This window comes from Heloderma suspectum, chromosome 2 (assembly GCF_057233095.1).
Source record: "Heloderma suspectum isolate Gila_16-S chromosome 2, 16-S_ref, whole genome shotgun sequence".
Taxonomy (NCBI): Eukaryota; Metazoa; Chordata; class Lepidosauria; order Squamata; family Helodermatidae; genus Heloderma; species Heloderma suspectum.
In genome coordinates this window covers 192,378,041-192,400,386 of record NC_139459.1, presented here as the reverse complement: position 1 = coordinate 192,400,386, position 22,346 = coordinate 192,378,041, and the positions used below count along the sequence as shown (strand labels likewise).

Below are 22,346 nucleotides of genomic sequence, written 5' to 3'. Positions count from 1 at the left end.
TTAAATACTGCATTAAATACTGCATATGATTCTGGGCAAATTCACACCTGAGTTCCTGTCGTTCTTCTGAAACCAAATCCAGTACACTCTACTCCTTGAATTTTCACAGATTCCTTATGCACTTGTCCATTAAACAATTAAAACAAATCATTTATGGTTAAGCTTGCTAGGTTACATACAAAGCAAAAAGACAAAGCAAGAAAATACCAATAACCAATGCAACAATGGAATAAAGCATAATACGTAGGATCTCAAATCCAACGTTACTCCAGTGTACAAATGTATCCCACCAGTGACTTATGGTAAAAGTTTACACTTGCTTAAACCATTTTAAAAATCTCATTCCCATCTCAATAGCATCACTTTAACACATGCAGAATCCATCAAGAAACATTCCGCTTAGCTTGCATTTTTTAATCTTGTGATGTAACTCTTACTGGTGCACACAGAAAGTTGGGCCTAAGCTACAATCCATGTTCAAACACATTAGCCAGTACACGACAATACAGACAGTCCCCCACCAAGACCCATTCCTGGCTGCCAATCACACGCAGTCGTTGCATCTTGATCCTTACAGGGGAGCCGCTGCTGCTGCTGTAGCTTTCGGTTGGCCTATAGGACCATGCGTCCAGCTGACCCAGATGACAGACATTCGATGATGAAGAGGAGTAAGAAAGTTTACGCCCCCACGTGGCAGGAACCACAGGCACAAATACAGGTATGAAGACACCTCTCTAGAGCAAAACAAAAAGTTACTGAGAACATTAAGCACATCATTCACATCTATGCAGTTTGCCTGATCCAAATCATTAGACTGTGACACTTCCAACCCCCAGGGAATGACTCAATAGATTGTACCCTCCCCATATGCTACCACCTCCTCCCACTTTGGGTGGCTAACTAGGGTAAAAAATCTGTACTTTCTGCCCCACGCACAACGTGAGTGCCTCTCCTGGTCTTGGGGCCCGCAATTACAAATTAGGGCTAGGGGCAAGGTACATACACACTCAAAGGGCATCTGGCTCCCCACAAGGACATTTGTTACACTGAAGTTCTATGTAGCAAAACACTATGGACAACCCCATCCAGGTCAGGGGCAGGTGTTCCCACTTTGATGTGTCGCTCTAGTAGTTCACTGTAGTCCTTCATGAGTACAATCTAAACTCCACATGGCCCCAGCTTGCCATCATGCCTTTGTCATCGACTCCAAAGGACACATCATCAGATACAGACATACAGAGCTCAAAAGGCAGTCTTGGCCATCTGAGGCAGCGTTCTTCATTCACCTCACTCAGATGGCCAGATCTCATTCCTGTCCTGGCTGAGATGTCTTCCACCCTGACAAGTCGGGATACCGCTTGGAAGGCTTCAGGATCAGGGTCTCATCTTCACTCCATTCATAATAAGGGCCGGTGGTATGGTTGGAGTTCCCCAACCCCTGGCCCTGCAGTCTGGGCTTACGTTTGTCTAAGCCATGCGCCTTCCAAAGTTCCAGCTATGCAGGGGTGGGTTTCCCATCAGTTTCACTCAGCAACAGTCCATCTTCAATCAGTGCCCCAAACACGTCTCTTCATGACACCTCTCACTTGCTCTCCTCTTCCTCCAGTTTAGTGGCTCTTGCCTGGGCCTGCCTTTCTTCCATGTCACGCGACTGTCCAAGCAACAAAACCACGTGTCTCGCCGGCTGTTTCAGGGCAGGCTCCCAGCGAGCCTCCTCTCAAATGTGGCAGCCCGCTACGCATGAGTCTGGACCTCGTGCCAGCTGTAAAGGCCGCCATGCAAGAGTCGCCATGTGCCGCAGTAACTGCCCGGCCTCTGCGGCACCACACCAGGCTGGGCTGCCCTCTCAGCCCTGTCCCACACACCAGGGTATTGTCCCTGCGCAGCAGTCGGAATCCCGTCAATCAGTGCCAGCATGGCGGGTTGACACCTCGAAGACTCCGATTAAGCGTGACAGCCCCCGTCTTCCGGAAATCTGCTGCGCCCAGGAACACGCCACGCGCTTCCCGTCCCCGCGCACAGGACAGCCAAACGCCTAGGGCCTCGTCAGGCAGCCGGCGGCCTTGCTTCGTCCGCTCTCGCATTTCAGGTCGAGACCCGCCCCCCCCCCCCCCCGCGCGGGGATTTTGCGCGCCAGGGCGCCCTCAGCTCTCCGAATCAGCGGGCGAGCTGGAGCAGCTGACCCTTCCGGCAAGCCCTCGTCTTCCCGCTCGGCCCGCTGTCCTCCCTCCCGCGAAGGCTGCCGGACGGTCCCGACTCCTTTCCCAGGCTCCCAGCCAGGCCGCGTGGCAGCAAGCGCCCGGACGCAGCTCGACGTAAGCGCAGTGCCAGGCCGCGGTGGCTCTAGCGAGCCCCATCCCCCGGCTCGCTGCTTCGGTTTCCACCGGCGACGCCCGGAGCGTCTGTGCGGGGCTGGAGCCCGGACTCCCCCCCGCCCCGCGCGCCCCCGCCCCGGCTCGCAGAGCCCCCGCCGCGTTGCCGAGACGTGCCCGCCCTGCTGGCGAGCCCCCGCAGCCGAGCCGCGGGCGGCAGCTCGCCGTTTTCGCAAATTAAGCCTTGCGCATGCTGGCCGGCTCTGTGCGGCCGGCCACTGTGCTCAAGATTCACTTTTTCGAAGAGGTTGCGGGGGGCGCGCGGCTGGGGGGGCCGATCCTTCCTCCCCATCCTGTCCCAGCTCCCGCGAAGGCAGCGGCGTGAGGGACGGAGGCGGGGGGGAAGCCCCTTCCGCCTTCCTCCTCCGGCCAAGCCGCTGCCCCCGCGCAGCTGGCCCGGGATGGGACGGGGGACAGGAGCTGGCCCGGGGCGGAGGGGCTCTCTCGGCAGCAGGCATGGGCAGGAAAGGCCCCGGCACCCCGCCTTCGCCGGGCTCGGCTGGGCGCGCTGGCGGGTCCGGAGCGGGACGCTTTGAAAGAACAGAGGCGGACACCGGAAAAGTCTCGGGCGGGGGTGCAGAATTTATTCTCGGTCGCTTGGGACACGCGTCCCCGCGCTCGGCGCGCGGATCCTGGACAGCATGAGGCTCGCTCGCCGAGCGGTTGCGGGGCGGGGGTCGTCGAGCCCCGCGCGGGTCGGCCCATCCCTCGCGTCAACGTCCGGGTCTCTGCTTTCCGCAGTCTCCAGCGCCTGGGCGAATTCACACCTGACTGCCCGCCACTCTTCCGGAACCAAATCCAGTCGAAGGGGTCCATTGACGGTGTCGGGCCCAAGGGCCCTACAAAACCTTCACCCTCTGCCGCCTGTGTTGGAAGCAAGCTGAACAGGTCAGCGCATTCTTCCCTCTTCGGCGGGAATTCCCAACTTTTGCGATGTAGCAAGAGTTAGAGCACGAGTTCGTCACACACTGTGATTTCGTGCCACAGGACCACACTGTTTTTGCTCGTTAAAAATAGCTTTTTATCAGTCTTAATAGCAGAAACGTCCTGGCACAGATGTTATAGAAGTCCTTAAACAGTAAGATCAATCTGCAGGCTGTGTCAGCAACGGCCATGCATATCCTGTACATCTTGGTGAATATGCTACTGAGCTCTACATGGTGTACGTTCAGAAGGGATAATATATCGGTGTTCAGATATGGCACATTTAGCCTGGCCGAGAATGCAGTGATGTCTTTGTACAGCATGTGCAGCCTGACGCATAGCAAGACCATGTCTGCCACAAACCTGGTGAATAGAATGAAGTTGGGAGGTAGCCAGACAAATCCAGTGACAAAGAAGACCAAAAGTACCCTCTTCCGTCTGTCGTCTAGATAGAAGAAGGCAACAGGGATGCCCGGGATGATGTCAGAGAAATTGACAAGTAACATGCCGAGGCTGATGTTAGCCATATCAGGAAGAAATTGCTATTGGGCCAGCACTAGTGAAACGTCCGTCTTCATAAATGTCACTGCCTCTTCTCCTTTCGTTTCTCTTAGTGTGATTATTTTCTACGATAAAGTTTAAATAGTCCCACTGGGCAAGGCCACACCCCTCTCTGTTAAAAACAACAGCCAATCAAAGCTCCAGAATTTATGTCGTACCACTTTCCCAGTCCGACGGAACAGTCTGAACCAATGAGCCAACCTTGTCCAAAGAGTGGCAATTGCTCAGCCCAGTACGCGTTAATGTATTCAGGCAGGAACATGCCCAGGCAGATGAACATGGTAATATGGGTTGTTAATATTAACAAAGCAGTAAATAATATGGCCAGTTTGGGAAACACAGTACTGTAGCGTGCATATAGATGTACATAATTTAAGCAGTGTGCCCACTGTGTTCACACACTGACCACATTTGACACATACAGACTATCGTCCCTCGTATTGGGCTCAAAGGGAATCCTCGTCTTCTGGTTCAGGGCAGAAGCTGGATTTGCAGAGTGCTGATTAGCCAGACCTTGTGTCAGTCGTGAAGCCACACCCTGACTCCTCAAAGCAGGGCTATGTCAACACAGATTTGCCACCTCTTATGTCAATCACAAGGCCATCTCCACCTTTGAGGATGAGTTATTAAATCATTTTAAAAAGTCGGGGGGGGGAATGAACCTGGGCAACAAATGGGACCTGCAGTAAAATGTTGCAATGTGTGCCATCCCCTAAAACAGGGATGGGGAATCTTTTTTGGCCCAAGGGACAAATTGATTCTGAGCAAGCATGTCAGGGGCCACATGCCTGCAGTGGGTGGGGGCACCCACCACTGCTGGCATGGAACCCTGGCTGCTTGTATGGACACACACACTCCGTCCATAGACATATACACCACACAAAAAGGCAGCAAAGTGCCATGGAGGGAGGGATCACCCTCTTCCTCCACGGGCTGCTTGCTGGCACTGCCTTTCCATGCGGCAAGCTGCCAAAGTGCCACACAGCACAGAAAGGCAATGAACTACCCATGGAGGGGGAAAGCCATGTCTCCTTCCATGAGCAGTTTGCTGCCTTTCCATGCTGTGCAGGGACAAAAGGAGCCCTTTCTGTGCTGTAGGGTGACAAAGGGGCTCCCATTACCACTGTGCAGCACAGAAAGGCAGTAAGAAAAGGGAGGGTCTAGGCAGTGAAGTGGCACCTAAGAAAGAGGCTGGCAGGCCGGATGGGGAGGCTCAGCAGGCCATATCTGGCCTGCAGGCCAGAGGTTCCCTATGCCTGCCCCAAGAGGAATGCTTTTGATCAGAGCTCCAGTCAGCCTGAAACAGGAACCTTGTGGTGCTGTTCAGGCCACTCAGGTTTTCCTGGTTTTGGTTGGAAAACTTGGTTTTCCACCCTTTTACCACCTCCATACATGCTGCTATTAATAAACGAGAGACTAAGGGCACAAGCCTATGCATAGTTAGATAGAAAAAAGTCCTACAACTCCCAGCATTCCCCAACCAGCCATGCTGGCTGGGGAATGCTGGGAGTTTTTATTCTATTTATTTATTTATTTCTATACCACCCAATAACCAAAGCTCTCTGGGCGGTTCACAAAAATTAAAACCCAACAGCACACAATGAAACAATTTAAAATATATAGAACATTATATGTTCTATCAAAACCACAATATAACAATATGTTATATAACAATATATAACAATATAATATATGTTCTATCAAAACCACAATATAACAATATCATTATATGTTCTATCAAAACCACAATATAACAATACAACCACAATAAAACCTAGCATCAGTGCAGGAGTTTAAAATACAGATTTAAAACAGCAAAGCTAAAAGTTTAGAAAGCTAAAATGCCTGGGAAAATAAAAAGGTCTTCACCTGGCGCCGAAAGGAATACAATGTAGGCGCCATGCGAACCTCACTAGGGAGCTCATTCCAGAGTTGGGGTGCCACAGCAGAAAAAGCCCTCCGCCTAGTAGCCATCCGCCTCACTTCCTTTGGCAGGGGCTCATGGAGAAGGGCCGCTGACGATGATCTTAAGGTCCGGGCAGGCACATATGGGAGGAGGCGATCCTTCAGAAAACCTGGCCCCAAGCCGTTAAGGGCTTTAAATGTTAATACCAGCACTTTGAATCGTGCCCGGAAATGGACTGGCAGCCAGTGCAGCTGAAAAAGTACTGGCGTAATATGAGCTTGCAGGCCAGTCCCTGTTAACAATCTTGCTGCCCTATTTTGGACCAGCTAAAGTTTCCGGACCGTTTTCAAAGGCAGCCCCACGTATAACGCATTGCAATAATCCAGACAGGAAGCTATCAGAGCAAGGACAACTGTAGCTAGGCTATCTCTGTCCAGATAAGGGCGTAGTTGGTATACCAGCCTAAGCTGATCAAAAGTGCTCCATTGTAGGACTTTTTTTCTATCTAAACATGCATAGGATTGCACCCTAATTCTTTATGACATACAGTACTCCTTATGTCATTATATAGGGATAACAATGTTAATAAAGACTTTAGTACAGTTCATTGATGTGTTACATATGACATTTCTTTAAAGAGCTTTTCTACACAAGGCATTTATTCTGCACTCATTATTCCTGACTCATGGTTGTTTACAGGTTCTTTAGACGATGTCATGACCCTCCAGTTTCACATCTGTTCTTAAAGAGCACTTTCAGCGAGTTTTTTTTAGAGCAGGGAAAACGTGGTATTATTTCTGAAAGCAAAAGAAAACACTTTTTCCGCTTATGTAATCATGCCACTCCACTATACCACAGTGCTGCCTAGAAGTTATGTAGGGGAAAAGCAGGAAAGAAAATGTTGTTCGTGTAGTGCTTGGATCTCAATTCTGCGATGAAACTGAAAGTAGATACAACGGATTAACAGCCTCGTGTAGAAAAGTGCAAAGATGTTTGACCAAAATGCTTGTACGTTAACATATTCCCACTACTGGTGAATCAATAGCCCTCTGGAATGACATCCTTGCTAACTTTGTTTGTTTGTTTGTTTGCAGTATTACCCCGTTCTTCAGCCAAAAAATGGCTCCCAGAGTGGCTTACAAAAATTAGTAATGAGGCAATCCCTGCCCTCAGGCTTACAATCAATTTATCGCACCAGGGTGAGGTGCCACCTACAAATAAGCTTAAACGTTGATTCTCTAATTCAACTTGGTGGTGTTCAATGGTTGTTTAGTCCACATCTGTTCCCAACTTGCTTCTGCTATCATGGCTGCATTAAACCATGCCCTAGGTGGCCCACCAGCTAATCCAGATCCCCACCTTTCAAATAATAAAAAAGAGTAAGTCTCTATCCCTTGTAGAACCCAAGATAGGAGACAAAATGTTCAGGCACTATTCTGTCCAAGTGTTCTGTGAGAAGCAAGCCTGCTACCGCCTCTTAGTGTGTTTGGCCAATAAAATCATGGCACAGCCATGATTTACATTTCAGGACCAGCAATAGTCCCAAAAGGATTGTGATCTGAAACTAGGGGATTTAACACCTACCCCTTTGTTTTGGTCAGACCTGTTGAGATTTAGACTTTCAGTGGCTTTTCCCCTTCACAACAGTGGGGGACCTATTAGAATGGTCCACCCTGCAGAGGTGAATAGATCCTTGTGGCTTTCAAAGGGCTCTGGGGGCTTTTCCAATTGGTATGACTGGTTATCCAGTTGAAGCCGTTTTTACTCTATAGGATATGCAGTTGACAAGGGCAGTTGATGTGATCGTACCCAAGCACGCTCTTCCTCTTAGCCCAGCAAATTAGCACTATGGTACTCCTTGGAACTGTGGGCAATGAAGCAAGTGGGATGTTGTCTGGAACATAAGTGGAGAAAGATTTGTCCGAATCTGACCGAAGACAGGTTAGAGAGCTCATTATCGAGCCTACCCTGTGGTGACAAGGGTGGCAAAGAAGTTCTTTTCCACCTCCATTTCATCTTCACAGTGTTGCCCAGCAGAGCTGTTTCAACTAGTGATGGGTTTATCATGATCTGAACCTGAGAGGAAGTTGTTCACACCCTCAATGGATTGCTATGATAAATTTGTAAAACACTTTGAAGGTAAAATAGCTGGTATCTGGTGTCCAGTGTTGCTATCTAGTCTGCTGGTGTGTTAGGGTTATTTTTAGGGAATTGCAGTTGGTGTGTGTGTGTGTGTGTGTACACGCACGTGCACATGCACATTAAGGACTGTACAGCAACCTGAAGGAAGGAGCGGGGTGAGATGTAGGCTACAATCCTGTACACACTTACCTGGAAGTAAGCCTCACTGAACTCAATGGCACTTGCATAGTAGACATGCATAGGGCTGTGCTGTTAATAAGGTTTCTTTGAGTTGATGTTCATGCAAAGATGGAGACATATGGGGGAAATGAGAAGCAAGAAGACATATTTTCATATTGGAATTTTTTTTAGCATGAAGGAGTTGGTGCCAGTCTTCAACACTTGGCTCTCTCCCCAGGGTCTCTATCAGATAAATGTTGAAGTGGGGTACTGGGTACATCTTGTCTCTGCTGTTGTTGTTCAGTCGTTAAGCCGTGCCTGACTCTTCGTGACCCCATGGATCATAGCACGCCAGGCCCTCCTGTCCTCCGCTCTCTCCCGGAGTGTGCTCAATTTCATATTCATTGCATCGGTGATGCTATCTAGCCATCTCATCCTCTGCCATCCCCTTCTCCTTTTGCCTTCAATCTTTCCCAGCATCAGGGTCTTTTCCAGGGAGTTTTCTCTTTGTATTAGGTGGCCAAAATATTTGAGCTTCAGCTTCAGTATCTGTCCTTCCAATGAGCAGTCAGGGTTGATTTCCTTTAGGATGACTGATTTGACCTCCTTGCAGTCCAGGGGACTCTTAAGAGTCTTCTCCAGCACCACAGTTCGAAAGCATCAATTCTTTGGAGCTCAGCCTTCCTTATAGTCCAGCTCTCACAGCCATATGTTACTACTGGGAAAACCATAGCTTTGATGGTGGGCACTCCCACACTGGAGGCGTTCAAGACGAGGCTGGACCGCCATCTGTCAGGGATGCTCTGACTTGGATTCCTGCATTGAGCAGGGGGTTGGACTCAATGGCCTTGTAGGCCCCTTCCAACCCTATTATTCTATGATTCTATGATTATACAGACCTTTGTCAGCAAGGTGATGTCTCTGCTTCTTACTATGCTGTCTAGGTTTGTCATAGCTTTCCACCCAAGGTGCAAGCATCTTTTAATTTCATGGCCACAGTCACCATCTGTGGTGATCTTGGAGCCCAAGAAAATAAAATCTGTCACTGCTTCAATTTCTGACCCTTCTATATGCCAGGAAGTGATGGGGCCAGATGCTATTACCTTAGTTTTTTTAATGTTGAGTTTCAAACTAGCTTTTGCACTCTCCACTTTCACCCTCAACAAGAGGTTCTTTAGATCCTCTTCACTTTCTGCCATTAGGGTGGTATCATCTGCGTATCTGAGGTTGTTGATAATTCTCCCAGCAATCTTAATTCCGACCTCTGATTCATCCAGCTTGGCATTTCTCATGATGTACTCTGCATATAAGTTAAATAAGCAGGGCGACAATATACAGCCTTGTCATACTCCTTTCCCAATTTTGAACCAATCGGTTGTTCCATGTCCGGTTCTTATTGTTGCTTCTTGACCCTCGTACAGGTTTCTCAGGAGACAGGTAAGGTGGTCTGGTACTCCCATCACTTTAAGAATTTGCCACAGTTTGTTGTGATCCACACAATCAAAGGATTTAGCGTAGTCAATGAAGCAGAAATAGACGTTTTTCTGGAATTCTCTTGCTTTCTCCATGATCCAGCGAATATTGGCGATTTGATCTCTAGTTCCTCTGCCTCTTCGGAACCCAGCTTGCACTTCTGGTAGTTCTCGGTTCACATACTGCTGAAGCCTAGCTTGTAGGATTTTGAGCATCACCTTGCTGGCACGTGAAATGTGCGCAATTGCACGGTAGTTTGAACACTCTTTGGTATTGCCCTTCTTTGGAATTGGAATGTAAACTGACCTTTTCCAGTCTTGTGGCCACTGTTGAGTGTTCCAAATGTGTTGGCATATTGAGTGCAGCACTTTAACAGCATCATCTGTTAGTGAACTAGTGAACTAAAATGGACAAGCATGGGCAAATTTAATTCAGGTGACCATTATATCTACTACTGTGGGCAAGAATCCCTTAGAAGAAATGGAGTAGCACTCATAGTCAATAAAAGGGTGGGAAAAGCAGTACTGGGGTACAATCTCAAAAATGATAGAATGATCTCACTACGAATCCAAGGCAAACCATTCAACATCACAGTAATTCATGTCTATGCCCCAACCATTGAGGCCAAACAAGCTGAGGTTGATCGGTTCTATGAAGACCTACAACACCTTCTAGAACTAACACCAAAAAAAGATGTCCTTTTCATCATAGGGGATTGGAATGCCAAAGTAGGAAGTCAAGAAATCACCAGGATAACAGGCAAGCATGGCCTTGGTGTACAAAATGAAGCAGGACAAAGGCTAATAGAGTATTGCCAAGAGAATACGCTGATCGTAGCAAACACTCTTTTCCAACAGCACAAGAGGCGACTCTAGACATGGACATCACCAGATGGTCAATATCGAAATCAGATTGATTATGTCCTTTGCAGCCAAAGATGGAGAAGCTCTATACAGTCAGTCAAAACAAGACCTGGAGCTGACTGTGGCTCAGTTCATGAGCTTCTTGTTGCAACATTTCGGCTGAAATTGAAGAATGTAGGGAAAACCACTAAACCATACAGGTATGACCTAAATCAAATCCCTTATGAATACACAGTGGAGGTGATGAACAGATTTAAGGGATTAGACCTGATAGACAGAGTGCCTGAGGAACTATGGACAGAGGTCCGTAACATTGTTCAGAAGGCAGCAACTCAATCCATCCCAAAGAAAAAGAAATGCAAGAAAGCCAAGTGGCTGTCTGATGAGGCTTTACAAATAGCTGAGGAAAGAAGGGAAGTGAAAAGCAAGGGAGAAAGGGGAAGATACAGTCAGGGCCAGAAATATTGGAACAAGGATAACTGTTTTGGCAGTTGGCCTCTGTACACCACCACATTGAAGATGAAAGGAAACACACCCAGATAGGAGCAAAGTCAGGACATTCAGCTGTCATTCAAGGGGTTTGACAAAAGTGGGGCACTAACCATTCAGGAAGGACAGCAAGTGGCATACACCGCCCGCCTCCCCCATCATTGGTGGCTCATAAGTAATGGAACGAATGGCTGACAAGCAGCTGCATGGCCAGGTGTGGCCTCTTTCCTGGGTGCCCCATGACCAATCAAGCAGAGAAAAGGCCTGGAGGTGGTTCTGAGTGTTACATTTGCATTTGGTAGCTGTTCACTGGAACTCCCAACATGAGGTCCAAAGAGGTGTCCATGCGAGTGAAGGAGGCCATCATTAGGCTGAGGAAACAACATAAACCCATCAGAGAGATAGCAAAAACAGTGGGAGTGGCCAACACAACAGTTTGGAACATCCTGAAAAAGAAGGAATTAACTGGCAAGCTCAGCAACAGCAAAAGGCCTGGAAGACCACGGAAGACAACTAAAGTGGATGACCGCAGAATGCTGCTCATGGTGAAGAGGAACCTTTTCACAACATCTAGCCAGGTCAAGAATGTTCTTGAGGAGGTAGGCATGTCATTGAGGAGGTAGGCATGTACAGTCAAGGGACGGCTTTATGAATGTAAATACGGAGGCTTCACAACAAGGTGCAAACCACTGATAACGCTCAAGAACAGACAGGCCAGATTAGCCTTTGCCAGCAAACACCTAAAAAAGCCTGCCCAGTTCCAGAATAAGATTCTTTGGACTGATGGAACCAAGATTAACTTGTACCAGAATGATGGGAAGAGAAAAGTATGGAGAAGGAAAGGAACAGCGCATGATTCAAAGCATACCACATCATCTGTCAAACATGGTGGAGGCAGTGTTATGGCATGGCCATGTATGGCTGCCAGTGGAACCGGGTCACTGGTGTTTATTGATGATCTGACTGCTGATAAAAGCAGCAGGATGAATTCTGAAGTGTATAGGGCTATACTTTCTGCTCAGATTCAGCCAAATGCTGCCAAACTGATAGGACGATGCTTCATATTGCAGATGGATAATGACCCAAAACATACAGCAAAAGCTACCCAAGAGTTTCTCAAGGCAAAGAAGTGGGATGTTCTTCAATGGCCAAGTCAGTCACCTGCTCTCAACACAATAGAGCATGCTTTTGACTTACTGAAGACAGGATTGAAGGCAGAAAGACCCACAAACAAGCAGCAGCTGAAGGCAGATGCAGTAAAGGCCTGGCAAAGCATCTCGAGGGAGGACACTCAGCATTTGGTCATATCCATGGGTTCCAGACTTCAGGCAGTCATTGACTGCAAAGGATTTTTCATCCAGGTATTAAAGGCGATCTTTAAGTTTGAAATTATGTGGGTTTGTTCCATTACTTATGGGCCACCAACGATGGGTGTGTGTGTATGCCACTGGCTGTCCTTCCTGATTAAACTCCAAAACTTGTGATTTTCAAAATGTGTTCTGAAGAGCCCTGGGGTGCCTTGGGAGCTTATCTGAGGTTCCTCAAAGAGAAGATCAGTAATGCCAGATGATTTACTTGAATGCTTGCTCACCACTGATCTTCATATACAGTGCACAGCCACAGGAGAAAGTTGGGTGTATTCTAGGAAGCAGACAGCTCGTGCAGGCAACAAGAGGTCCAATAGGCCTAGCCAACACTCTGCATAAATTGAATAGGAATTCTAGAACATGTTCCAGAATACACAAGGGGTTCTTTGATGGATACACCAATGGGAAAAGTGTTCTCTAAAGGTGGAAAGTTTGAGAACCATTGAGCAAGTGCTCCTGCCTCATCCATTTCCACCAGCTATTCTTCTCATTGTTGTAGTTCAGTTGTTAAGTCGTGTCCGACTCTTCATGACCCCATGGACCATAGCACGCCAGGCCTTCCTGTCCGCCGCTCTCTCCCGCAGCGTGCTCAAGTTCATATTCATTGCATCGGTGATGCTATCTAGCCATCTCATCCTCTGCCGTCCCCTTCTCCTTTTGCCTTCAATCTTTCCCAGCATCAGGGCCTTTTCCAGGGAGTTTTTTCTTTGTATTAGGTGGCCAAAATATTTGAGCTTCAGCTTCAGTATCTGTCCTTCCAATGAGCAGTCGGGGTTGATTTCCTTTAGGATGGACTGATTTGACCTCCTTGCAGTCCAGGGGACTCGTAAGAGTCTTCTCCAGCACCACAGTTCGAAAGCATCAATTCTTTGGCGCTCAGCCTTCCTTATAGTCCAGCTCTCACAGCCATATGTTACTACTGGGAAAACCATAGCTTTGATGGTGGGCACTCCCACACTGGAGGCGTTCAAGACGAGGCTGGACCGCCATCTGTCAGGGATGCTCTGACTTGGATTCCTGTATTGAGCAGGTGGTTGGACTCGATGGCCTTGTAGGCCCCTTCCAACCCTACTATTCTATGATTCTATGGTTATACTCTTCGGAACCCAGCTTGTACTTCTGGTAGTTCTCAGTTCACATACTGCTGAAGCCTAGCTTGTAGGATTTTGAGTATAGCCTTGCTGGCATGTGAAATGAGCACAATTGTACGGTAGTTTGAACACTCTTTGGCGTTGCCCTTCTTTGGAATTGGAATGTAAACTGACCTTTTCCAGTCTTGTGGCCACTGTTGAGTGTTCCAAATTTGTTGGCATATTGAGTGCAGCACTTTAACAGCATCACCTTGTAGGATTTTAAATAGCTCAGCTGGAATACTGTCATCTCCGCTAGCTTTGTTGTTAGTCATGCTTCCTAAGGCCCACTTGACTTCACTCTCTAGGATGTCTGGCTCCAGTTCAGTGACCGCACTATCATGGCTATCAGGGACATTCAGATCTTTCCTGTACAGTTCTTCTGTGTATTCTTTCCACCTCTTCTTAATCTCATCTGCTTCTGTTAGGTCCCTGCCTTCTTTGTCCTTTATCATGCCCGTCTTTGCACAAAACGTTCCCTTGAGATCTCCGATTTTCTTGAAAAGATCTCTAGTCTTTCCCATTCTATTGTTTTCCTCGATTTCTTTGCATTGTTCATTTAAGAAGGCCTTCTTGTCTCTCCTTGCTATTCTCTGGAACTCTGCATTCAGTTGGATATATTGTCCCCTTTCACCCTTGCTTTTCACTTCCCTTCTTTCGTCAGCTACTTGTAAAGCCTCATCAGACAGCCACTTGGCTTTCTTGCATTTCTTTTTCTTTGGGATGGATTTCGTTGCTGCCTCCTGAACAATGTTACGGACCTCCGTCCATAGTTCCTCAGGCACTCTGTCTATCGGGTCTAATCCCTTAAATCTATTCATCACCTCCACTGTGTATTCATAAGGGATTTGATTTAGGTCATACCTGTATGGTTTAGTGGTTTTCCCTACATTCTTCAATTTAAGCCAAAATTTTGCTTAAATGGAAGAAATGGAAGCAGTGACAGATTTTACTTTCTTGGGCTCCAAGATCACCGCAGACGGTGACTGTAGCCATGAAATTAAAAGACGCTTGCTCCTTGGGAGGAAAGCTATGGCAAACCTAGACAGCATAGTAAGAAGCAGAGACATCACCTTGCCGACAAAGGTCCGTCTAATCAAAGCTATGGTTTTCCCAGTAGCAACGTATGGCTGTGAGAGCTGGACTATAAGGAAGGCTGAGCGCCGAAGAATTGATGCTTTCGAACTGTGGTGCTGGAGAAGACTCTTACGAGTCCCCTGGACTGCAAGGAGGTCAAATCAGTCCATCCTAAAGGAAATCAACCCTGAGTGCTCATTGGAAGGACAGATACTGAAGCTGAAGCTCAAATATTCTGGCCACCTAATGCGAAGAGAAAACTCCCTGGAAAAGACCCTGATGCTGGGAAAGACTGAAGGCAAAAGGAGAAGGGGACGGCAGAGGATGAGATGGCTAGATAGCATCACGTATGCAATGAATATGAACCTGAGCACGCTCCGGGAGAGAGCGCAGGACAGGAGGGCCTGGCGTGCTGTGGTCCATGGGGTCACGAAGAGTCGGGCGCGGCGTAACGACTGAACAACAACCTGGGAGTCGCTAGTCTCCCAAGCGAGAAGGCGTCTCGCCGGCCCAGCAATTTCACATGTATCGCCGGCCCAACCTGGACTCGAAGGCTGATCTTAGTTCACGAACCGCGTGATCCGCAGTTCAGCTACTTTAGCGCTAACGCTCCGCCTAGATGGGCAGCTGCGCAAGCTAGACGCCTCCTCTCCTTCGCGGTCAGCAACGTGCTTGAAGGTTCCCCGTCTTCCGCTGTTGCCGAGCTCTGTCGCCGCGCGCTGGCGTTTAACGCCGCGAGGATCCCCCCCCCCTCTCCTCTCTCGCACGCACTCGCTCGCACACACCGCCGTGTTTAATCACTTTCTACGACCGTTCCTTTTAAAGCCGGGGTCAGTTAAAAGTAGGCGGCGCCTTTCTTCATAAAAACGAGACCACCGTCACGAACAGGATTCGAACCTGTGCGGGGAAACCCCATTGGATTTCGAGTCCAACGCCTTAACCACTCGGCCACCGTGACTCCCGGGCCAAGGCACCGCGGAGCTACAGCTAGACAGATTCATCTAACCGCTGGACAATTAGCAAGCGCGGGAAGAAGAAACCCGCTGCCGCGGATCCAGATCCTTCTTGGGAGGGGGAGGAGAATGGCGGCGCAAGCCTGTACCTCTAAGCCCGCTCTGCCCGCAGCCAAAAACAATGCAGCCTCTGGCCCTGCCCCATTCTTCCCCCCGTGGCGTTTATCTCCCTCTCTCCCGCACGACCTATTTCGCTGCCCCTCCGAGGGATCTTTCTCGCATAGCGATTAACTGAGACTCTATTTTCTACCTTCGCCCGCCCGCCCCCCTCACCCTTTATTGAACGTACTCCTTTCTCCCTAGCTCGTACTGATCGCTTCCCTCCACACAGGACTTGATTTTGTCTCCCTCGGGGGGGCTTAATGTGAATTGCGGGGTTCCAGATCTGTGGAACCGGCGTCAATGCCTATGTGAAACCATGCTGAAGCTCCCGAACATGTGCAGAGTTCCCGCTCTCTCACTAACGGGATTTTCAAGCGCCAGAAATGAAATGATGGGCAAGTTGCCACCTCTTTCTGGTGCCCCCTGAGAGACATCTAGACGTCTGGGATTAGCTTCTGTGGAGGCCATGGCATACAATAAGCCTTGGCATTTCCTAGTCTGGAAATTAGCCCGCCGCCGCCAGTGTCATAATCAGTGTTTCGTGCCCCTCAGGACACACTACTCAAGATCACTCAACAAACATCAGTTGCCTCTGGACATCCTTCAAACATGAGATTGAATTTCTAAGAACAGAGAACAGAGACCACTCCTCCGTCTGACAAGAGCTCTTCCCTAATATGTGATGAGTGGTTTTTCTGCTCATGCTCAGAGATGATGATGATTTATTACTGTTATTTTCACCTGCCAGAGTAGAGCTAATTCCTGGTAATGAGAATATGTGATCACACTCTTGTTATCTGGGCAACAGGACACGGACACACACACACACACACACACCCCTTATTAGGAACTCAGAATGAATTGAAGGTGCAATCCTACGCATGTTTCGACAGAAAACGTCCTACAGCTCCCAACATGCCCCAGTGTCTAAGCATGCATAGGATTGCGCCTTAAAGCTGTAATCCTATACCCACTTACCTGGGGGAAACCTCACTGAACTCAGTGGGACTTACATCTGCACACACATATATAGGATTGCAAGGTGAATGGCTTAAAGTCCTCACTTCATCCATAAGGCTGCAATGGAAAGGTGACAGGAAATCAGCTAAGGGCATTAGGAGGGTAACTTATATGTATTAAATAATCTTAACTAGGAGGGAGGCAATGTTTCTGGTGGAAAAGAGGTGCCAGTACTCAAGCCTGCAAGATCATATAGTGTTAAACCACTGGCCCTAAACAGAAAGAGGTTTGGGTTCCCAGCCTAAGCAAACACCAGAACTAGGGAGAGGAGTTTGTTTGTAAAACACCTAAAGTTTTTTAGGTGCTCTACAAAGATTAGAACAACACTGCAGGCTTACAGTCTAACAGACATGATACAGAAGGGGAAAGGAACAGGAAAGCAAGCAAATTCAGGCATAAACACTTCATAAAATCACACAAATGCCCGGTGGAATGGCCACGGAGGGAGACAGTTTGGGGAGAGGGGGAGTTAAATGGCAGTTGGTCCCAACCAAGCTAGAGAGAGTTGGCCTTACTGGCTCACATCTCCCCAGGGAGTTACCTCCACCCCAAATTCTATGGTGACCCCCACTCAGTCAACTTGTCAGATGCAGCTTGCCTTTTTTTAGCCTTTTTTTTTTTTTTTACTGGGGTGAATGAACCAGGAATGTATCTCCGGCTATTTCCAAACAACAACTACAGTTAAGGGTTCTTTGTCATTGGTGAACCAAATATTGTGTTCTGAATCAGTTTGTCTATTGCCTGATCACATGACGTTTTAAATGGCCTACGAAGCATATCACTTAAAGGAGCAACCCTGTGCAAGTTTAGGCAGAAAAAGTCCTACAACTCCCAGCATACCCCAGCCAACCATATTGCCTGGGGAATGTTGGGAGTTCTCGGGCTTTCTTCTGCCTAAACCTGCACAGGGTTGTGCCCTAAGGACCCAGACTGCTGGACGCACAAGGAGTGACTGAACGCAACGCATTCGAGAAGTTTATTTATGCAACAAGTTAATGTAGGTAACTTTAATTAAAATTTAGTGAAGCAGTCGTGATTGTGAAACTCAGTTCATTTGTTTTTTTACTAAATGCCAGATAGTCTCGAGTCCCTAATGGTGAAGGGTATAACCGTTCCGTTCCATGAAATTGAAATTACACACACACATATAAAACCCATTTCAGTTACTGTGGGAGACATCTCTTCTTTAATAATAATAAATGCTATTCTTGAATATATTATATTATAGTATAATATTATCATACATTATTGTTGTTGTTGTTGTTGATTTCCGGAAACGGGGGGTCCTCGGAGGCACGCTCGTTCCGACATCTCTCCCTCCCGCTCTTTCCACCATGGGCCGCAAAGTCGCTTGGTAATTGCGGGTTTTCGCCGGCAGGGGGCGTGTGGAGTCAGGCCGGCTGAGGCGAGGCTATTTTTCCCCCCAGCAGGGGTCGCTGCGCCTAAGTTGCCGGGCTGGGGAGGAGGGAGCGCGACCTGAGCGCGATGCCGCGCAGCGCGGAATAGTAGACGGCAGAGGGCGCTACGAGGGCCCTGGCAGCCGCGGCGGCGGCGTCGCACGGGGAGCGAGAGGGAGCGGGGCGAAGCAGCGCGGCCCAGGCCGGCGGCGCTGGGAAAATGGCGGTGCGGAAGAAGGACGGCGGCCCCAACGTCAAGTACTACGAGGCCTCGGACACCGTTAGCCAGTTCGACAGCGCGCGCGTCTGGCTGGGCAAGAACTACAAGAAGGTACCGGCCTGCCAGGCCCGGGCCTGCCTCTGCTCCACCCTGCCGTTTAGGCGACACCTTCGGGAAGCTCCCGGGGGAGGGAAAGGGCGCTTAGTCTCCTCGCCTGCCCCGCCGGCTCTCTTCTGCAGTGACCTGCCCGTTGCAAATGTGCTCAAGAGCCACCCACGCACCCCATGGTGCATTGCACACGTCGCCCCCGCTCCCACCTCACGAGCAAGACGGGCCTGGGTGTATTAGGGAGGGGCGGGTGTAAGGCGTTTCAAGATCGGAAGGGAGGGGGACACGCAGACCGAAGGGACCAGCATTTCCTCCCCCCATGGAGGTAGAGCGGTGGGGTGGGGCCAGTGTTAGAATTGGAGGGGTCTTTAAGACTGCGATCGAGAGCCACCCTCGGATATATGAAACGCGCCCTTTCACCCCGCTGACTCCATCCTCTAGCAGCGGGTTATCTTTTCAGCCAAAATAAATCGCAAATCATTTCAGTTTTCTCTCCTTTGACCCTCCGTAGCTCACTGACACCTTCCAGAAAAGCGGAATCCCATTTTGACAACTCTGACATCTCAGTTTGTTTTTCCTCCAGACCAGAGGGGTGATAGACTCCCTCTTTGACCTCTTGGTGGCTTGCTGGTTTCACCTGCTGCCCCATGCATGCCCCATTGTCCCTCGTCCTACATCCCACTAAGCATTTCTTCCTTCTTTCCTTCCTTCCCCATCCTTCTGCACAGATTCTTTCCTTTCTGGTCACTGAAACTTTCATTCATTGATACGTTAACTGACTTTGCATTTTTAATATTTTGTCTGAATTGCTCATCCACAGTTGACCTTAGTCATTCCTTTCCAATCTATTGTAACTGTTGTCTTTGGCCTGCTGAAAGGTACAGGATGTGAAGTCTTTGCCTTTTGGAAATAGGATGTGTTACGATGGTTGGGTTTTGTTTGTATTCCCCCAGGAGAGATTCTCAGCCACCCCCTTACTCTCCTTTGGGTGTCCTGCTTTGCTTTCATGTATCCGTTCTAATGTGAATTCCTGTCACTAGAAATAGGAAATGCTTTGTGTATTGCAGTTTAACCTCTTTACCTCATCCTTACAATAAGACAGTATTCAAGAAGAGATTCCCCACCCACCATGCTCAGCTCAGATTACTGTTTTCCCTCAACCCAGGTCATTTGCATGTTAGGTCCCCCTGCTCTTTTCAGCTTGCCTCTGTTAGGCCTCTGACCATAGTGGAGCCGAAGGCCTAGAAGCTGAAATGAACATTGATGGAATTTCTGCTGTAGATTCCCCCCCCCCACTGCTGCCCCCCCAGTATAGGAGGATGAACTCTGGTGTCTGTGGATAGATAACTTCTGGCTTGTGGGAAATGGGACACGTGCAGCCTTCTCCGTTGAAGGCACGTGGAGCAGAGCCTGATAGCTTTCCTGTGTTAGGGTCTCTGTTGTTTGCTGCTGCATCCTTTCTGAAGTAGTGTGGGCTTTGGTTCCCAGACTCTTACCTTTGACCTTCCAAGTGAGAGAGAGTAGCTGAGTCAACAGACAACCCTCTGTGTTTGGAGTGACAGCTTGTGACCTGATGTTCACCGCTTCCCTGCAAGTTCAAATCTCTTGCCAACCCCTTAGCTGTCTGCAACCAAAACTCAAGGATAACAACATTGAAGGGCTCTGTTTACAGGTCCCATAATATTAACAGAAAGCTAGCAATGTACAACTTATTTTTTATTTTGTTTGGATGCTGAGTTTTTTTAGACATAATTGAAATGATCCAGCTGCAAAAACTGAACTAAATGTTTATATACCTAGTTGGTACTTGTACACCAGACAAACTGAGGAGGTTTGCAGGGATGCCATTTAGGGATGATGGGAGGGATCCCCCCTCCCTAGTTTCTGGCCAACTCATTGCTTCATCAACTGAATGGCTGTAGCTATATACAGTTAAATGGGCCTCTGTACTAATTATGCATTAAATAGTCACAAATCCCTTTGCTTAAAAAAAGGGTGCCTGAGCCATGTTAATCTCGTATAACAGCCTTCCCCTTCAGATGTTTTGGACTCCAACTCTCATCAGCTCCAGCTAGCATAGCCAGTGGTAGAGTATGATGGGAGTTATAGTCCAAAACATCTGAAGGGCACTAGGTTGTGGAAGGCTGCTATATAATGTGTATTGTTATAAATACTGCTCTTTGTAAGGTATAACAAAGTAACCACAAGAAATGTGCTTTAAATACACTGCTTTAAACAGGCTACAATCCAGTGTGCCGTTACCTGGAAGTATGTATTTTTGAACACAGGGAGAGTTACTTCTGAGTAAAGATGTTGCAGATGTGTTGCGTGATTGTACTGTTCATCTTGAATATGTACAAGAGCAGGATTTTGTTGAGAATCTTCCTCACTCCCCCCAGATCTGAAATGGTATCCTTGCCCTTTGATGGGAGGGGAATAAAAAGATTTTACTCCCCCATTCACACATCAGTGCCCCAACTTGCCTAAGAGGATACAAGTTACAAGGGACAGGGCAGTAGACAAGGCAACTAAGAAGAAGCAGAATCTGAAAGCAGCAGGAGTGCAATAGCACAGCTCATCAGTTTCTGCAACCTTCCTACACCATGCATTCCATAGAAACGTTGTGCATAGAAGTTTATAATTGTGTAATTATCTATTATGACCTAGAGTTCTGAGCACTGAGATTCTAAAGAAATATTCAGCGAGTAACACTATGAACAAGATCAGATGAGTGGCAATTGTATCATATGAGGCCTGGAAAAGGGATGTAGTACTTTTTTGTCCACAACAGTGCTGCAGAATGATTTAAGAATATTGATGACAGTCTCATCTGTGTGCCACCTGAACTGATATACAATTAGCTTCCAAAAAGGCTGTGATCCTCTGGAGCTGGGAGTCTCATTGCCCTCATCTTAAAATACTTACTGGACCACTTTGAGCCCATGGGAAACAATGATCTGTTTGCAAGGTACCTAAATTCCTGCTAGTATAAACAAAACAAACTGGAAATAAAGAGAAATGGTTAGTGCTAGGGTGGTAGTTTAGTGATTTGCTTGGAAACTAAATGTTGCCTGTCACTATCCTATGCATGTTTACTCAGAAGTAAGTTCCATTGTGTCCAGTAGGGCTTACTCCCTTGTAAGTGTGTTTAGAATTGTATCTAATATATATAAATGCTAGAAAGGAAGATTATTTCTTCTTTGTGTTTTGGAACTGGATCTCTCTAGATGTGTTGTTTCTTCCTTCTGAGGAAGCATCTCTTTCACTGATGAGGCATTTATCCTGCGCTCATCGTCACCTACTCATGGTTGTTTATGGGTTCTTTAGACGATGATGTGACCCTCCAGGTTCGCATCTGTGTCTAACCAACTCTTTCAGCGAGTTTTTTTTTAGAGCAGGGAAAATGTAGCATTTAATTGTGAAAGCAAAAGAAAGCGCGGTTTCCTCTTGTGTATTTGTGCTATTCCGTTATACCACAGTGCCTCTTAGAGGTTATGTAGTGGAAAAGCAGGAAAAGAAATGCTCCTTATGTAGTGCTCGGAACTTAATTCTGTGACAAAACCGGAAGTTGATACAGCGAATTAACAGCATCATGTAGAAAAGCTCTGAGACTTGGAATCCACTTTTCAATTATTTTTTTATTTTATTTTATTTTATTTATTTCATTTCTATACCGCCCAATAGCCGAAGCTCTCTGGGCGGTTTTAATCCTAGCCTGCAAGTTAAAACCCATTTTAATTTTTTGTTGTTGTTGCTGTACATGCCTTTCTCCTTTTCTTTCCCCATTGCCTTTTTCTCTGTTCTTTCTCAGATACTGAAATACCTTCTTATTTCCCCAGGCACTTTAGTCTTTCAGTTTCTGTTTTTAAATATGTTGCTGCATTTTAAATCTTTGCACTGCTGCTAGGTTTTATTTTGGCTTTAATTTTTCATTTTGATTTTGTACTGTAGTTTTAAACGTTTATATTATGTCTTATTATGTTGTATTTTATGGTTTTAATTGTTGTGAACCTCCCAGAGAAC

At 47.6% G+C, this 22,346-nt stretch overlaps 2 protein-coding genes and 1 non-coding gene across 41 annotated transcripts in view; 2 read left to right on the top strand and 1 right to left on the bottom strand.

The window, feature by feature from the left end:
* Positions 1 to 345: 345 nt before the first annotated feature.
* Positions 346 to 4,304, top strand: LOC146353681 (uncharacterized). 2 transcript variants are annotated; one of them, XM_084837059.1, is made up of 3 exons: positions 346 to 2,315; positions 3,114 to 3,260; positions 3,746 to 4,304. In XM_084837059.1, the coding sequence occupies exons 1-3, from the start codon at positions 1,741 to 1,743 to the stop codon at positions 3,747 to 3,749; spliced, it is 726 nt and encodes a 241-aa protein (XP_084693185.1). In that variant the 5' UTR covers positions 346 to 1,740; the 3' UTR covers positions 3,750 to 4,304. The 2 variants fall into 2 exon arrangements, with proteins under 2 accessions (XP_084693185.1, XP_084693184.1); XM_084837058.1 differs by having other exon boundaries at positions 3,114 to 3,894.
* Positions 4,305 to 15,339: 11,035 nt separating this feature from the next.
* TRNAS-CGA (transfer RNA serine (anticodon CGA)) lies at positions 15,340 to 15,421 on the bottom strand. Its single transcript has one exon. It is a non-coding gene; the product is annotated as a tRNA-Ser (tRNA).
* A 2,730-nt stretch (positions 15,422 to 18,151) lies between these two features.
* Positions 18,152 to 22,346, top strand: part of SMARCC2 (SWI/SNF related BAF chromatin remodeling complex subunit C2) — a 44,782-nt gene continuing 40,587 nt past the window's right edge. For all 38 annotated transcript variants that reach the window (XM_084837052.1, XM_084837049.1, XM_084837051.1 and 35 more), the window contains exon 1: positions 18,152 to 18,326. In XM_084837052.1, coding sequence (XP_084693178.1) covers positions 18,216 to 18,326 — 111 coding nt within the window. In that variant the 5' untranslated portion in view covers positions 18,152 to 18,215. The remainder of the gene's footprint in view (positions 18,327 to 22,346) is intronic.

Bases quoted from the DNA above. Each gene is read 5' to 3' on its own strand.
- LOC146353681 (XM_084837058.1), top strand. From the start codon at position 1,741: ATGAGTCTGGACCTCGTGCCAGCTGTAAAGGCCGCCATGCAAGAGTCG. The intron at 2,316-3,113 runs GTAAGCGCAGTG...TGCTTTCCGCAG, and splicing joins GCGCCCGGACGCAGCTCGAC to TCTCCAGCGCCTGGGCGAAT.